Source organism: Astatotilapia calliptera, chromosome 17, assembly GCF_964374335.1.
Source record: "Astatotilapia calliptera chromosome 17, fAstCal68.1, whole genome shotgun sequence".
NCBI lineage: Eukaryota > Metazoa > Chordata > Actinopteri > Cichliformes > Cichlidae > Astatotilapia > Astatotilapia calliptera.
In genome coordinates this window covers 37,669,105-37,686,276 of record NC_137438.1, presented here as the reverse complement: position 1 = coordinate 37,686,276, position 17,172 = coordinate 37,669,105, and the positions used below count along the sequence as shown (strand labels likewise).

At 40.3% G+C, this 17,172-nt stretch overlaps 2 protein-coding genes and 1 long non-coding RNA gene across 3 annotated transcripts; all 3 read right to left on the bottom strand.

Moving 5' to 3' along the window:
- Positions 1-581: 581 nt before the first annotated feature.
- LOC145421281 (uncharacterized) lies at positions 582-4,143 on the bottom strand. Its single transcript, XM_080291352.1, has 5 exons — positions 4,137-4,143; positions 2,515-2,763; positions 2,163-2,426; positions 1,623-1,744; positions 582-910 (listed from the first exon to the last, which is right to left on the bottom strand). Exons 1-4 carry the CDS (start codon positions 4,141-4,143, stop codon positions 1,656-1,658), a joined length of 609 nt encoding a protein of 202 aa, XP_080147478.1. The 3' UTR covers positions 582-910; positions 1,623-1,655.
- Positions 4,144-8,328: 4,185 nt separating this feature from the next.
- Positions 8,329-17,076, bottom strand: LOC113009330 (uncharacterized). Its single transcript, XM_026147558.2, has 7 exons — positions 16,861-17,076; positions 14,222-14,275; positions 13,828-14,070; positions 13,446-13,703; positions 9,033-9,281; positions 8,830-8,933; positions 8,329-8,619 (listed from the first exon to the last, which is right to left on the bottom strand). The coding sequence occupies exons 1-6, from the start codon at positions 16,937-16,939 to the stop codon at positions 8,845-8,847; spliced, it is 972 nt and encodes a 323-aa protein (XP_026003343.2). The 5' UTR covers positions 16,940-17,076; the 3' UTR covers positions 8,329-8,619; positions 8,830-8,844.
- LOC145421485 (uncharacterized) lies at positions 12,274-12,608 on the bottom strand. Its single transcript, XR_013902855.1, has 2 exons — positions 12,533-12,608; positions 12,274-12,490 (listed from the first exon to the last, which is right to left on the bottom strand). It is a non-coding gene; the product is annotated as an uncharacterized LOC145421485 (long non-coding RNA).
- Positions 17,077-17,172: the final 96 nt, after the last annotated feature.

The window sequence follows — 17,172 nt, the reverse complement described above, 5'->3', positions numbered from 1 at the left end:
GACACCCAGTCTGTGCTCAAGTGGGTGATGAGAGTATGTGGTAGTTGTAAATAGTAAATGTGGTAGTGCAGCTACAGAATGGGTAAACATAGCCTTGCACATACAGTATATATGTTACTGATGCTTGTGCAGAGCGGACCAGTGGGTGCAGTTCTTCTAGCGTCTCCATGTCAGTGAGGCTCTGCAGTGAAAAGCACATAAATCAATGCACATGAACAACAGCTACAAACACCGAGCCATTTTCTGATGGGCACAGAAGAGATGCCAGTCTAAATTTTGTTGTACTTGTATAACGACAACAAAGATGATCCTATCCTGTTATTGTAATTACAATAAGTGGAGTTATTTCAGTTGCAGGTTGTAACACACAGTAGCATCTTGATGAATCTAACTCACCCAACCACCTTCAGTGTGAATGCCTACCAAACTGTTGCATATGTCTGCATATTTTTAAAATGCAAATGTTAGCTTTTGTACAGCAGGTGGAGCCAAAGCTAAAACAAGACTAGCTAAATGAGAAACTGGGCATGCTTTCCAGTTCCAGAGCAGTTTTAAGACTATACACACACTCTTACAGGTGATTTCACTGCACGGTCAGATTTTATTTGTTCAGATTTTCAGGATACAGAAGAAAATATCTTGCCACGTGTAAGTCGTCCTGATCCCATACGTTCTTGTTCACATGCTAAAGAATGTCACAAATATCTTAATAGCTACGCCTCGTATGCGCCGTCCCTTCTGTACTCTGATATGAAAGTCCTTTCAGCTTCACTGATTAGAAAGTACAAATAGAGACTGGCCCATTGTAAACAAGTGAGACGAGCATAAAGTGCTGCATTGTCAGGTTGCAGGTGAGTCATTCACTCTCAAAGCCATTTTATCTTGAGCTGATTCACAAAGGCCGGAAAATCTGACAGAGAAAAACACACATATATGAAAAAGAAACATTTAACAGTGAGATAAAAACTCCACATCTTTATTGTAGTTAACACTATAGTAGCAAATAATAATAATTGTAAAAAATGCTTAGAAAATTAATAACAGATTGTCACGGTGCTTGGTATTTTGACAAAGCTTATTTATTTATTTATTTTCTGAAAAGTTGCAGTGAAGTTGCAATGTGTTTGACCCCTCTGGGCCACTGTACTTTTGGGATTTTCAAGGTTGTTTTCTTCACGTCCATTCTCTCATAGTTTCTTAGTGTCTGGTTTCAGTCTGCTTTTAGTTAGTGCCTTCCATTTTGTTAAGGCTCCACCACCAAGGTAGATGTTCCCACTTTTAGTTACGGTACCTATTTGTCTTCAGCATTTTGTATTTAGCTTTACTTCCCCATGCCTCTGAGTGTTTGTACCTGTGTGCTGTTCCCCAGCTGTGAGCTCTTCCCTTGATTAGCCTTGTGTGTATGAGCAGCTTTAGTTTTCCCTCATTCTTTGTCTATGTGTTTCTTAGTTTAGTTTTTCCTTGCTCTCATGTTTTCCCTGGATTTTGTTACCTTTTCGACTTTGTTTTAATTTGGACTGTTGCTTCATATATTCGTTAAATATACATTGTAAGTTTTCATTTCAAGGTCCACTAACAAGACAGATAATTGCAAAAATAACAACAATACAACAGCTGATTACATCATATCTCAGGCGAGTTCTGTCGCTACTCGATCACAGTGTGAAGGAAGCAGGAATGATGAAGGCCAGCAGCAGCACAGCTGAAGATTCTTCAAGACCAGTGGCCAGGCTGCGGTTTGCCGCTGAACAGGAAAAAGCAAAAATATGTGTCAAGTCAACACTTGAACCACACGACTGGACTAACTGTGGAAAAATGACTTCCTGCAGCTTCTGCTGGACTCTACACACAGTCCTGTCTTGATGCATGCTCAATCATCCAGGTAAGGAAATCCCAAAAAGTTGATTCTGTTCATTTGGACTCGTTTTCAGCAGGAGTTTTGTCACTTGGATGAGTGAAAATGTAACGTCCAGATGAACACAATCAACTTTCTGGGATTCACTGTGATCACGTGATTCCAAAAGAGAATGAAGTCTCACAAGATCAGATGATATTTGGTTTTAACTTAACTTTAGCAAGTAGCAACACAAATGATGCACTGCCTAATAAGAAGTTCTCAGTGTCTTTATTGTTAACTCGCAGACTTAAAAACCTTTACGTACATGCCACCTGCAGAGACTGAGTCGTGGAGATGTAAAGATGTGAGAGGGAGTTCTGAGCTTTGCAGGTCAGAGACCCAGAGAGAGTGCTGGGAGGTGGAACGATGGAAACCGGGTTTCCTTCTACAGTACTGAATGTCATGCCATCGAAGTCAACTCTCCATATGTAGTTGCAGGAGGGGTAGCACTCAGCCGAGCAGGTGAAGTTGGACGCAACTCCTGTAGTGATAATTCCTGGGCCACGTATCTGTATGTTTGAAGGTCCGGCTGAAAAGTTTGAAAATAAAAAACATTTGCTTGAAGTTATTGCTGCTAAGACAACTTATGAGATCAAACTGAATCTTGCTGGCACTACCTGCTGCTTGCAGCATCTTTTGGGCAGCGGCTGCTGTTTTGGTAACAGGATTGACAGCTGTGCACGTCAGGTTTTGGGCTGCCTGTAGTTCTGTAAGCTGCAAGCTCAGCTCTGGGCCCTGGGAAGTCACATTCCCCCAGGTCCAGGTGAACTGACATGCAGGGTAACAACTGGCCGAGCACTGAAAACTGTACAGTATCCCCAGAGTCACTACATCAACCCCACTGAGCACCACTGAGGATGGTCCATCTGAGGTTAGAAGCAGAACAGACAAGATGAAAAGCTTAATTTCTTACTCAACGCTGCAAATGCTTTGCTAATAGAAAGATACATATTTCAGTTATATTGTGGAATATGTTTTTTTATTTTGCTTTTTTTTAACCACTGTATTATTTGCCTTTATCACAAATTACTGCATCAATGTAGTCTGACACAGAGGCAGTGACTGAGGTGTCAGTGAAACAGAGGTTGCTTTGATAGTCATACACATGGTTAGTAGGGGTGCAACAATACTCGTATCGATATTGAATCGTTCGATACAGTGCTTTCGGTTCGGTACGCATATGTATCGAACAATACAAAATTTTTAATTTATTTTATCAACTTTCCTTCTGACGATGCTGTCTGTGTTGAGCGCTCAGTGGATCTGCGCTCGACAGTGCAGCCTAGGCGGAGTAGTCGAACCCAGATTCACTGAGCGCAGGGCAAGCTAGCAGACAGAAGTTAAGCTCTCGTTGCAACATGGCAAATTGAACCTCCCCCACCCTCATTCAGATCTGGCGTTTGGAACTATTTTGGTCTTCATGTGAAGTATGACCCTGAAGATAAGCGCGTCATGGACTAAAGTAAAACAGTATGTCGGATGTGCCACGCAATGCTCAATTACATGGGTGGGAACTACTGCGTTAGCGCAGTTAGCTCGTTAACGTGTTGATGCCATCCAGCCCCACGCACAGGGCGATCCGCGGTAGCTCGTTAACGAAGATTTGCCGTGTTGTGGCGTTAACATCATTTCAGATTAACGCTGACAGCACTAGTGGGAACACAACGAATATGACTGCACATTTACGCCGACATCATCCTAGTGCAAAGACAAGTGGAAGCAGACAAAAACAACAAGCACGCATGCTACAAACTTTACCCGAGTCATTTAGACAGCCGTTAGCACCTGATTCTCCTTATGGGGACCTGATATGTTTAATATGCTGCTGAGAGTATACCCCAGAAGAAGCCTATAGTATAGCTTTTATTTTGGAAAGAGCCATTTCTCTGTAATAAACTCTCTTTTCCAAAGATGAGTGATTTCTCAATCAGATTTATTATTTTATCCCTTTGTTGTTCCAGCAACATTAAATTTTAAAACTGTACTTTTGAGTTAAAATATATATTTATAATTTTAATAAATGACAAATGAAAAAAGCATGAACATTTTTTTTGTATCGAAAAAATATCGAACCGTGACACCAAAGTATCGAACCGAACCGTGAATTTTGTGTATCGTTGCACCCCTAATGGTTAGCAAACCATGATGGATGCTCATGTAAACACAGCTAAAATATCAAACAGTAAGCTCAGTTTCATGAACACTTACGAACTTTCAGCTTTAAACTGAACTCTGATACCTGTCATGTGTAGAACAAGAATACTGAATGCGTTGAAGCTTTCTGGGAAGAAACTGAACCAACATTCACAGCTAATAGGACTTAGACTGTAAGATTTCCAGCTGGATTTATACACTAAACAACCTCTGGTTAAGCAGATGGCATAAAACAGAAAAGCTAACTACTCAGGCCAGGACTCTGCAGTCCTTTTCCGCCTACAGGCGAGTGGCCACTCTTGTTCAATGACAATGATGAGGGTGTAAACACCCTGGACCAGGAGGAACGCCACCTCTGAAACAATTTACATATCAGTGATCGTGAAGCTGACCTCACAGCCCGTCAGCAGTGCAAGTTTCAGTCATTATGCAAATGTACTGTTTATAAGGTTTGCAGACAAAACTCCCAATGAAAATGTAACGTCCAGATGAACACAATCAGCTTTCTGGGATTCACTGTGATCACGTGATTCAAAGTCTCACAGCAAACAGATGAACAAATGACAAAAGTCCCCACAAGATCAGATGATATTTGGTTTTAACTTAACTTAACTTTAGCAAGTAGCAACACAAATGATGCACTGCCTAATAAGAAGTTCTCAGTGTCTTTATTGTTAACTCGCAGACTTAAAAACCTTTACGTACATGCCACCTGCAGAGACTGAGTCGTGGAGATGTAAAGATGTGAGAGGGAGTTCTGAGCTTTGCAGGTCAGAGACCCAGAGAGAGTGCTGGGAGGTGGAACGATGGAAACCGGGTTTCCTTCTACAGTACTGAATGTCATGCCATCGAAGTCAACTCTCCATATGTAGTTGCAGGAGGGGTAGCACTCAGCCGAGCAGGTGAAGTTGGACGCAACTCCTGTAGTGATAATTCCTGGGCCACGTATCTGTATGTTTGAAGGTCCGGCTGAAAAGTTTGAAAATAAAAAACATTTGCTTGAAGTTATTGTTGCTAAGACAACTTACGAGATCAAACTGAATCTTGCTGTCACTACCTGCTGCTTGCAGCATCTTTTGGGCAGCGGCTGCTGTTTTGGTAACAGGATTGACAGCTGTGCACGTCAGGTTTTGGGCTGCCTGTAGTTCTGTAAGCTGCAAGCTCAGCTCTGGGCCCTGGGAAGTCACATTCCCCCAGGTCCAGGTGAACTGACATGCAGGGTAACAACTGGCCGAGCACTGAAAACTGTACAGTATCCCCAGAGTCACTACATCAACCCCACTGAGCACCACTGAGGATGGTCCATCTGTTAGGAATGGTTGAACAGATAAAGCTGTTACATTCAAGTAAGTTATTGGATTGTAATTTTTGACAAAAGTTCGAGATAAAACATCATTTTTAAAAGATTTAGAAACATAGTGATCGAGGAATCTTACATGTAGAGTCTGCTGTGGTTCTAAGTAGCTCAGTTGCGTTGCCATAAAATCCTTTATCATGAAAAATGTACAAATTTCATGTCAAATTAACACCATATATTCCATATGTTCCAGGTCACACTACAATAAATAAATTCAACTTTTAATTCAATAAGTCCATAAAAAAGTTTCACCATACCATTTTCATAAAAATCTGATAACCTGCGCTTAGATAATTCCAACTCATGCAAGCGGACGTGAGGTGTGTGTGTCTTCCTTACCAGGCAGACACGTGAGCAGCAGCAGACAGGCTGACTGATGAACCATGGTGTCCGCAGATGCTGAAGTATCCACTCTCTTATGATCATAAAGACTGTACAGTCCTTATAATACATGGGAGAAATGGTATGCCCACTGTTATCAACCACTCAACACAAAAAGCAAACAACCTCGAGGGGTAAAAGAAGTACATGTTGGTTATCAGCTGGTTCTTTTGTCTGGGTTTCTTTTTTTCTCTGAACAGTGCTGCAAAAAATAATCCTGTGCTCACAGATCTGTCTCTCTCCACTTTTAAATCACGTCTCAAAACCCATCTATTCAGAATTGCATACACCTGATCTGTCTTAGTTCATTTTTACCTTACTCAGCTTTTATACTTTCATGCTTGTGTTTTTGTTTTTTTTACCTTAAGTCTAAATCTTTTTTTGCCATGTTTATTGTATTTTATTGCTGCTATTGTTTTTGTGTTATTGTAAGGTGACCATGAGGGTCTTAAAGGCGCCTATAAATAAATGTATTATGTGGCCAAGGTAGAAACACTTGCCATTGAAGCTAAAACGTTATAGTTAACCTAGTTAATCACAGATATGTTGTAATTCAAGTTGCCAGGATTTTTATAAACTTCAAAATTATTATCCCAAACACACAATGGTTAGTCCAGCTTTCTTTCCTAAGATTATTTATTTATTTTTCTGTATTTCACACTTTATTTTAGATTTTCCTTTTTGTTTCTTTGCGGCTCTAGTTCCTCTTCAATTAGATTTAAATGAGACAGCACACTTACAGTATCCGTTTGTCTCATAGTCACATTTTTTCCCATCCGTCCATTCTCTTCCACATATCATTTTCAGGGTTGCTGGGGCCTATCCCAGCTGTGTTAGGGCGAGAGGCAGGGTACACCCTGGACAGGTCACCAGTCTGTCACTGGGCAAACACATAGAGACAGACAACTATTCTCACTCATATTCGCATTTATGAGCAATTTAGAGTTACCAGTTAACCTATCCCCAGTAACTGCATGTCTTTGGACTGTGGGAGGAAGCCAGAGTACCCGGAGAGAAACCACTCAAACACAGGGAGAACATGCAAACTCTAAACAGAAAGACCCCGGCCTGATGGTGGACTTGAACTCAGGACCTTCTTGCTGTGAGGCAACTCTGCTAACCACCGGCACGGTGGCATTTCTGACACTCTTGGATGCCTATACCCACAGGCCATACATCTGAAACAGAAAGTTCTGTTTGTGTAACCATGTATATAAAGTTGGGCTGATTGGAAATCACAGTTTTAATGTTTGTTTCAAATTTAAGTCACATTTGGTGTTTCTGTTTTTATCTAGTCTTTTCTTTTTTACTGCTGATGAGGAAATTGCTGCACATCTTAAAAGTAATGAGACCTAATACAGAGCTGAATCATTTGACATTTATATTACACTTTTTTATAATGTGCATTAGGATACTTAAAATTCATCACATCTTCAGCAAAATAATTCACCACAGTTTTACTGAGAAGAGGTTTGACTTTATGCAGAAAAGATATAGAATTAATAAATACTTAATCTGCTAATTATTGCAGTCAGAGCAAATACGTGCAGGTCATCTTCCTGCGATGATTTACAGTGTCAGTGTGGAGGTGTCGTTTGGTGTTTTCAACATTTATTTTTATAAAACCAAAATGAAAAGTTCATTTGTTAAGTAATAAGTTCATGCGCCTTTAGCAGCTCAGTGTTAATTGCCAGTGCTCTTTGTGACATGAGATTACAGCCTTTAAATGCACAAGTGTGGGAAACACTTAACAGATTAATTCATAGGTAACCGCAAATAAAGTTCTAAATGTGATAAGATTTATGAAACATATGACATTTTCCCTGAGACTGCAAACATTGTGAAATTAAATAACACTTGACTGCTCATTAAGTGCAGATTCTTATCAACAGGAAACTGTGGCTGTGCTGGTTACTCATTCTTTCTTCTGATAAAGCAGGGCGTGAAAATCATTTCAGTTCACGGGTCACAAACAGCCTCATTTAATCTCAAGTGTGACAAACCAGTAAAAAAGCGGCATAATATTAAAAATAAATGAATAATAGAAATTTGAACTTTTTCACATTTTCTCCTGGCTTTAAATGTTGCTAAGGCCAAGTGAAACACACCTGCCACCCATCGCCTTTAAAAATATAACACTAAAAAAGTTTTTTTCTCATTAAATTAACTTTTCTTATTTACTGATTTAGTAGGAAACTGAGATGACTCAAGTATGTGTGACTTCACCAGCTTTTTTTCTTTTGTTGATTGGGTGACAAAGCAAAAATTTCCCAGGTACAACCTTTGTAACTGAACTATATTAAATTTTTCAATTTTAATTCAATTTTATTTATATAGTGCCTCAAGGCGCTTTATATAAATATATTTTACGTCTTTATGATTTTCAGAAGCTTCAGCTCCTGTAGTAAAGCTGATAACACCACACATGGATTAATAGTGATTAGTTGTGATTTATTTTAGCACTGATTTTCCATTTATAAAGATATAAGTGTTTGCCTCTAGGTTTACCCAAACCATTTAAAAAAAGACTGTCATTGAGTTCCAGAGTAGGTCCGTTTTTATTAATAGAGATGATAATTTTGTACATGTCAGAAGAAGAATGTGTTCTTTGTACACATTTAAATTGTATCAGTGCAGAAGAATGTCAGTTTTGTATGAACACTCCCTTCGCATACAACATTTCAAGTTAATTTATCAAGTACAAACATGGATCCGCCTATTAACAACATGTGAGGCAAATGCATAAGATCAATGTGCACTAGGCTACAGGTGAGTCAGCAATTCAGTGCCATTTCTTCGCAAAACTGATCCTCAGCGCCTAAAAAAGGATCTGAGAGAAAAGAACACAGAGACAAGAAGATAAATTATTTATCTGATGAAAAAAAATGTTATTGACACTAAATTGATGCTGACACTTAATAAATACTGTATAATAATAATACTCAAACGTAATAATAAACATGCTACTACTACTACAGCCAAAAACTATTTGTGTAATATTTAATAATGATAATAAACTGTGCAACATGAAGAGCCTCACCTGTTCTGTACTCAATCACAGTGTGAAGGCAGCAGCAATGCCGAAGGCAAGGAGCAGCAGGGCTGAAGTTTCTTCAGGGCGAGTGGACAGACTGTGGTCTATCACTGAACACAAGCAGAAAGCAAAGATCTGAGTCAAGTATCAGTAAAAACAGTTAATATCTTGTAAGCTTTACATCAAACCATGGTTTTCAGCCTGTCTACCTTTCATCTGTACAGTTTTTAGGGCTGTAACTGTCTTCCTTGAGGCAGTATTTTGCGCTTCACACTTGAGAGTCACCGATTTAAGCGGATGATCCACTGTCATCTCGATCACATTGCCCCTCACGGTCTGACTGTCCACAGACGACAGGAAGCGACAAGAAGGGTGACATTCGGCAGTACACACGTATTTATACGTTTCCGCAATTTCTACAACGTCTGGGCCTTCAATCTGAACCTTTGATGGTCCAACTGAAAGACAGATGATTTGTGAAACACATTGTCGTACAAAGTTAATATACAATTACCTCGTCAATATCTCTTTTAAACACACTACCAACAAACCTTTGTCATGACAGCAAACATTCTCTTATCACTTCTGTTTCTTAGGTTAGGAAGGTAGCTAGTAGCTGGCTATACTGTAGCGGTGTCCCAAAACGTAGGCCGCATCCTTCGGACCGGCCTTCGCGGTCTACGTGGATCGGGTCCTTCGAAGACCGACAAGGCCGGAAGTGCGAGGCTGTGAAATGGGACGGTCTAGCCTTCAGATCTGCGTCTCCGTCTCGGTGGAGTTAAATAAACTCAGCCATCTGCTCCTTGCTATCTAAATATAACCGGACGCTGGCGTAAATTCTCGACCATCTCACACTTCTGTTTAGTCAGTTTTCTGTTTGACATTTATTCAGCTGTGCGAAAATCCCAGAGGAACCCACCCGAGTTTAAAGTTTAATTTAATCTAATCTAATCTAATAACTTTGATCTCAGCCAAACCAATTTACTCCGGAAAAAATAATACACCGAAAAAAGCCAAACAATTACATTTTTAAGTTATCCGAGTGACTGCAAAAGTATTCAGCCCCCTTGAACTTTTCCACATTTTGTCACATTACAGCCACAAACATGAATCAATTTTATTGGAATTCCACGTGAAAGACCAACACAAAGTGGTGCACACGTGAGAAGTGGAACAAAAATCATACATGATTCCAAACAGTTTTTACAAATAAATAACTGAAAAGTGGGGTGTGCATAATTATTCAGCCCCCTGAGTCAATACTTTGTAGAACCAGCATTTGCTGCAATTCCAGCTGCCAGTCTGTTAGGGTCTGTCTCTACCAGCTTTGCACATCTACAGACTGAAATCTTTGCCCATTCTTCTTTGCAAAACAGCTCCAGCTCAGTCAGATTAGATGGACAGCGTTTGTGAACAGCAGTTTTCAGATCTTGCCACAGATTCTCGATTGGATTTAGATCTGGACTTTGACTGGGCCATTCTAAAACATGGATATGTTTTGTTTTAAACCATTGCATTGTTGCCCTGGCTTTATGTTTAGGGTCGTTGTCCTGCTGGAAGGTGAACCTCCGCCCCAGTCTCAAGTCTTTTGCAGACTCCAAGAGGTTTTCTTCCAAGATTGCTCTGTATTTGGCTCCATCCATCTTCCCATCAACTCTGACCAGCTTCCCTGTCCCTGCTGAAGAGAAGCACCCCCAGAGCACGATGCTGCCACCACCATATTTGACAGTGGGGATGGTGTGTTCAGAGTCATGTGCAGTGTTAGTTTTCCGCCACACATAGCGTTTTGCATTTTGGCCAAAAAGTTCCATTTTGGTCTCATCTGACCAGAGCAGCTTCTTCCACATGTTTGCTGTGTCCCCCACATGGTAAACTGCAAACGGGACTTCTTATGGTTTTCTGTTAACAATGGCTTTCTTCTTGCCACTCTTCCATAAAGGCCAACTTTGTGCAGTGCACGACTAATAGTTGTCCTGTGGACAGATTCCCCCACCTGAGCTGTAGATCTCTGCAGCTCGTCCAGAGTCACCATGGGCCTCTTGGCTGCATTTCTGATCAGCGCTCTCCTTGTTCGGCCTGTGAGTTTAGGTGGACGGCCTTGTCTTGGTAGGTTTACAGTTGTGCCATACTCCTTCCATTTCTGAATGATCGCTTGAACAGTGCTCCGTGGGATGTTCAAGGCTTGGGAAATCTTTTTGTAGCCTAAGCTGCTTTAAATTTCTCAATAACTTTATCCCTGACCTGTCTGGTGTGTTCTTTGGACTTCATGGTGTTGTTGCTCCCAATATTCTCTTAGACAACCTCTGAGGCCGTCACAGAGCAGCTGTATTTGTACTGACATTAGATTGCACACAGGTGCACTCTATTTAGTCATTAGCACTCATCAGGCAATGTCTATGGGCAACTGACTGCACTCAGACCAAATAAGAGTAATATTAAAACTTAGTAGCTGCCGCCATTGTTGGAAACTGGAATTGGCTGGGTCGCGCTATGAATTCTGGGATATGGTGGGCCATGAAGGACACACCCGACCCATCCTTCAAATTTGGGGAAATGAAGGACGCATTTGTTGGCCGCATTTGAAGGAGTCGATGAATTGGGACAGCCCTCATCGCCTGGCTGTGACGTAACGGGTCTTCAAATGCAGCCTCCAAAGGATACAGCCTACATTTTGGGACACATATAAATGGTTATTGTTAGCCATTTATAATTCTTAGATACAAATTTACTACCCATGGGTCAGAGCCAGCCAGCAGGGTTGGTAAAAGAAAAGCATCAAAGCAGTTGTGAGATGAATAAAGAGGATCAGTGCAACTTTTGGTACACAAATCTCTTGCTTTTGTTAGGTATGGTTGAATATGTAAGGTAAAATGGGATGTACAACAACTATTTTAATATCTGAAAAACATTTTTTTCATCATTTGTAGCTCTTTCCAGTAGTAGGTGATTTTGTTTGAAGTTGTTTAAGTGTGGTAACATATTAGAACTTACTGCAGTTTGGAGTAAATATTTATTATGAACCCAATAGTTTTGCATTGAAGAAAAAAATTTTTTTGTCTATACTGTCAGTTATGGTTCTTAGAAAAAAATGAATTGGTGCATCACTACATAAAACAAGTCCCTTTGACACTTCTGTTTTTGTAGAAGATTAAATATGGTTGTTACGTTTCGGTGTTGTCAGTGTGTTGTTTTTGGCGTGACTGTTATGTGTTTCCTGTTTTACTTTGAAAGTCTGTGTTATCTTAGCCTTTTCAGTTTACGTTTCCCTGTCTCGTCAGTTCTGAGTTGCCCCAGCTGTGTTTCCCTCTTGTTGTCCATTTTCCTGATTGCTCCCTCTAGGTATTTAAACCCTGTGTTTCAGTGTGTCATGGTCGCGATCTCCCCCGTGTTGTAAATAGTTTGTTGTTTTGTTATAAATAAATAGTTTGTTGTAAATAGATTTGTCGATACTTTCGTTTCGGGATTTTGGTGGTGAGCTTTAGTGGGGTTTTTTGTGTGTGTTTTTTTTTCTTTATTTTTACTTTTTTCGTGTTGCACTCCGGTTGCCTAGGCCGGGGTGTAACATATGGGGGCTCGTCCGGGATTGCCTTCGCTGGGGGGTCCGTGGGACCGCCCCAGCCTTTGTCGTCGCTGGAGGGTCGGTGGGACCGCTCCAGCCTTCATTCGCCTTCGCTGAAGGGTCCGAGGGACCACTCCAGCCTTCATCCACCTTTGCTAGATGGTCCGTGGGACCGCTCCAGCCTTCGTCGTCTGCTGGAGGGTCAGTGGGACCGCTCCAGCCTTCATCAGCTTCGTCTGCCTTCGCTTCAGCTGTCCGTCTCCGCTGGAGGGTCCGAGGGACTGCTCCAGCCTTCATCCGCCTTCGCTGGAGGGTCCGTGGGGCCGCTCCAGCCTTCATCGGCTTCGTCTGTCTGGATCAAACTTTTCACTTGGTGTTAAATGTTTGATTTTTGGGTGGGGGGAACTGTTACGTTTCGGTGTTGTCAGTGTGTTGTTTTTGGCGTGACTGTTATGTGTTTCCTGTTTTACTTTGAAAGTCTGTGTTATCTTAGTCTTTTCAGTTTACGTTTCCCTGTCTCGTCAGTTCTGAGTTGCCCCAGCTGTGTTTCCCTCTTGTTGTCCATTTTCCTGATTGCTCCCTCTAGGTATTTAAACCCTGTGTTTCAGTGTGTCATGGTCGCGATCTCCCCCGTGTTGTAAATAGTTTGGTGTTTTGTTATAAATAAATAGTTTGTTGTAAATAGATTTGTCGATACTTTCGTTTCGGGATTTTGGTGGTGAGCTTTAGTGGGGTTTTTTGTGTGTGTGTTTTTTTTTTTTCTTTATTTTTACTTTTTTCGTGTTGCACTCCGGTTGCCTAGGCCGGGGTGTAACAATGGTACAAAACATCTAAACCTATAAACTTTAGAGTTAGCAAATGAAAGGCTTGCAGTTCTGCTTGGGCAGGCTAACCGTCTGTAACAATCTTCTTTAAATATTCAACTTCCAGATTTCTTCTATTTAAAAAAAATTACTGGAACTTAAGAAGTAGTTATGACCATATCCCTCTTTTATTAGTAAAATAATCTTTGTGTAAAGGTATTTGCTCCCAGTTTTGCATTTGTCTCCAAATCTTGACTTACATGTCACAGCTATGTTTTGAGTAGCAGTGGCAAACAGCCCAGAGATGCGATTGGTGGCTTTGCAGGTGACAGTTTTGGAGGTGTCCATCTCCCGAGGAGTGATAGAAACAACATTTCCTTGACTACGGATCCATGGGCCTTTATCTGTCCTCCAGCTGTAGTAGCAGGATGGCTGACAGTACGCATAGCAATTATAGGTATGGCTCACTGTGGGATTCATCAAACTGGGGCCTGAAATGGAAACATTGGTAGGTCCAGCTATAATAGAAAAATATATATTTGTCATTAGTGGAACCAGTATGGGCTAGTGTCCGTAATTTTTCACATGACAATAACTCAGTGAACTGCTCTTAGTTTTGTAAAAGATCTAACAAGCTCATACCTAAAACCTGGATGTTCTTTGTTGCCGTAGCACTCAGCCCGTTGTCGCCTGAGACTGTACATGTCACTGTTAAAGAAGGTACCCAACTATTAATAGTAAAGGCTAGCATGTTGCTTTGACCCACGGCACTTTGTCCATCCAGAGACATGGAGTAGGTACATGTCCCACAACTGGAACCGCACTCAATGCTGCTTGGCACACCCACCGTCACATAGTTTGGGCCAATAATGACTGGTTTCAAGCCTTCAGAAAATGTCACAAAAATTAGTACTTTATTGCACATAATGTTCAAATTTATTTACAGCTACAGTTCATTTATTATATATTGTTTATGATGATACCTAGAACAGCATTAGCATAAGACTTGTATTGAATTAAATGTAAAATCACTTACCACTGTCAGCCAGTTCAGAGGGCTTTCCATCTGAAGACAGTACTGGGTGAAAGCCTAACAACCAGTAAAGCAAACTACATAAAACATGTAAGCTTTTAAGTTTACAAGAAAATGTAGGCCTAAACAAAGTTTCAGCTATTTTGGGCTGTTTTCGGTCATACAAGGTAAGGAACAGATTGTTAACAAGTTTTTTATTTGGGATTGTTTTTATTAATCAACTCTACTTGCTGCTTATCTTAAGCTAACAGGTATGTGAAGAATCATCTAACGTTAGCAAAGTGTAGCATTACTGCAGGCCTTGTGCTGACTTTACACTTCTTCTGTACTTGTGTTTATAATTACACCGTGTTAGTATTATCTTGTTAATCATGGCCATAGACCTATGCATATATCTGTGCAGGTTCTCAGTCATCCAGGTCATGCTAATCTAAGGAGCTTGGAAAGAAAAACAACTGGACTTCATTTCACCTCACCTCACCATAAAGAAGTCCAGCCGCTTTTCTCGCCAAGCTCCTTGGATTACTGATGCATAGGCTTACAGAGGCTGATGACTAGATATTACCAGTAACCAGAGGTGGGACCAAGTCATTGTTTTGCAAGTCTCAAGTAAGTCTCAAGTCTTTATCCTCAAGTCTCAAGTCAAGTCTCAAGTAATGTCAGGCAAGTCAGAGTCGAGTCTCAAGTCACTGGTGTAAAAGTCCGAGTCAAGTCACAAGTCTGAAACTTTGAATTTCAAGTCCTTTCGAGTCTTTAAAAAAAAAAACGAAAAAATAATGTTGCAGTTATGCTAAATGTAAATATTAGACCATGTAATTTTAAAATCTGTGTTTTTCTCAACACATGACAAAATAGTGAACTTAGAAAATATACACAAATTGTGAAATTGCACCTCTTTAAAATGCAGCTCAATTAAACTTAGCTCCAAGAATAATTTTCACCGACAGTTCTGAGATAAGCTGCATGTTATTCTTGGATGCGGTTGTAGGACCGGCTTTAAAATCGCATGACAAAAATATCATACATATTAAAAAAAACTGTATCACCAACGTAGCCTGGAAAACATTTGCTAGTTAGATGAAGTCAGCCATCTCATCTTAGCATATTTATATGCATTATTTATAATCATACGGTTCTTGGAGTGAGTGCATACACTCATGAAGTTTAGTAACTTCAGGTCACTGCAACAAGCCCAGGTACAGTTTACCGACGGATGGGTGCAGGACCTTGAAATGCACCGTGTAGAACGAAAGACCATCGTACGTATCATAAGTTTACCAGTCTCACAAATCGTCGTCATAAATACACATTCCTTAACCGTTTATTAATAGGACCTTTGAGCTCAACGGTAATTAATTAGTAGTGGAAATAATTTCTGGTTCATCACAGAAATGTAGCAGTGACAATAATATTGTATGCTGTAATCGTACTGGGCAATTAGTGATACAAAACAACTGTTTTATCCTGTGAATAAAAGTATATGTTTTTGTCAATGTACCATAATAACAGAAGCGAAACGCAATATTGTGTCAGGACAATTCACTATTTATGCACAATAAACAAAGGAGCATAGCGCCACAATTTCTGTTCAGCGCCAGACTTGCTTGTAACCTATATCACCAATTATGTTATGAAAATGACGTATTAACTACAACAGCAGACTGACCTTCGTGTAAATGCTTGGAGCAGACTAACCTGTGAGCTGGAGGGTTCTGGGACGTTATATTTGATCTTTGAATGGCTGCAATCCAGGCCATCCGTCGCGTCTTTGTTACTTTGGAAACACGGCTCGAACAATTTCTCTTCAACGACGTAATCCGATAAAAACGATCTCTTTACCCGTCGGCTTCCCGTGGCTGTCATGCGACCGGCTATTGCAGTTAATAATACAACAGCTTCTTGACATTTTTGTGTTTCTTTTTATTGCTGTGTGACTGATTTCAATTGAAAGCCTGCGTGCGCTAGTACCGCTTGCCACGAGTTCCCAGAATCCTTTGCGGTTCTACCCGTGAATGACGTCACATTTTCAATCTCTATATAATATGCATGTTAAATTTTATATTTGGGGTAAAATATCAAGTCTTTTCAAGTAAACCGGTTCAAGTCCAATTCAAGTCCCAAGTCATTGGTGTAAAAGTCCAAGTCAAGTCACAAGTCTTAGAACATTTTTTCAAGTCAAGTCTAAAGTCATAAAATTAATGACTCGAGTCTGACTCGAGTCCAAGTCATGTGACTCGAGTCCACACCTCTGCCAGTAACTATTTTACTTGGGAGGCTTAAATAAATTGCATAGCCTTCAAATTGTTTTTATGAATAATCTTCACATGGATCCATAAGTTACCCACTACTAACTTGGCAGCTGTTGAGCTTAAAGTTATACAAAAAATATACGATAGCAAAACATATTTTAAGAATCAAAAATAATAGTGCTCATAATGTCTAACTTGATTCAATTTACTTTTTCAGCATACTTTTGTAGATAAATATAGAATGTTAAACGTAAGAATTTGGAAAAACAGCAACAAAACTGAAAAAGCAGAAAAAGGTTAACTGTCAATAGAAACGCGTTAGCCCTATGTACAGTGTGCCACGCTAACTTTTTTATCACAGCTACATTTGAGTTCATCGAAGGATTGTGTTACCTGCCAGAAACAGAAACACCGAAATTCTGATGACATTTGTGTTTTCTCCTTTTGGTTTGGATGTGAAGGTATTATCCATTTTTACTGTACGAAGCTGAAGTGTATCTCCGGGAAACAGTCCACTGACACAGAGCAGTCAGGCAGCCAGTCAACATGACTAAGCACACAGCTCATATCAGTAAGAGCTGAAAAGAAATCACCCTTCTTCGTCACCGAGCAATCCATTGCTTTTGTTTCGTAGCACAGTGCGACCCATAGTGGTTACACAAAGGTTTCAGAATTTCATCAGCTATGTATAACCGATTTAGATGG

Coding starts and splice junctions, on each gene's coding strand:
- LOC145421281 (XM_080291352.1), bottom strand. Junction 2,427..2,514: donor AAAGATGCTGCAAGCAGCAG/GTAGTGCCAGCA, acceptor CAAACTTTTCAG/CCGGACCTTCAAACATACAG. Junction 1,745..2,162: donor TCAGTCTCTGCAGGTGGCAT/GTACGTAAAGGT, acceptor TTTCCTGTTCAG/CGGCAAACCGCAGCCTGGCC.
- LOC113009330 (XM_026147558.2), bottom strand. CDS start 16,939: ATGGATAATACCTTCACATCCAAACCAAAAGGAGAAAACACAAATGTC. Junction 14,071..14,221: donor CTCTGAACTGGCTGACAGTG/GTAAGTGATTTT, acceptor CATTTTCTGAAG/GCTTGAAACCAGTCATTATT. Junction 9,282..13,445: donor TCAAAACATAGCTGTGACAT/GTAAGTCAAGAT, acceptor TCTGTCTTTCAG/TTGGACCATCAAAGGTTCAG.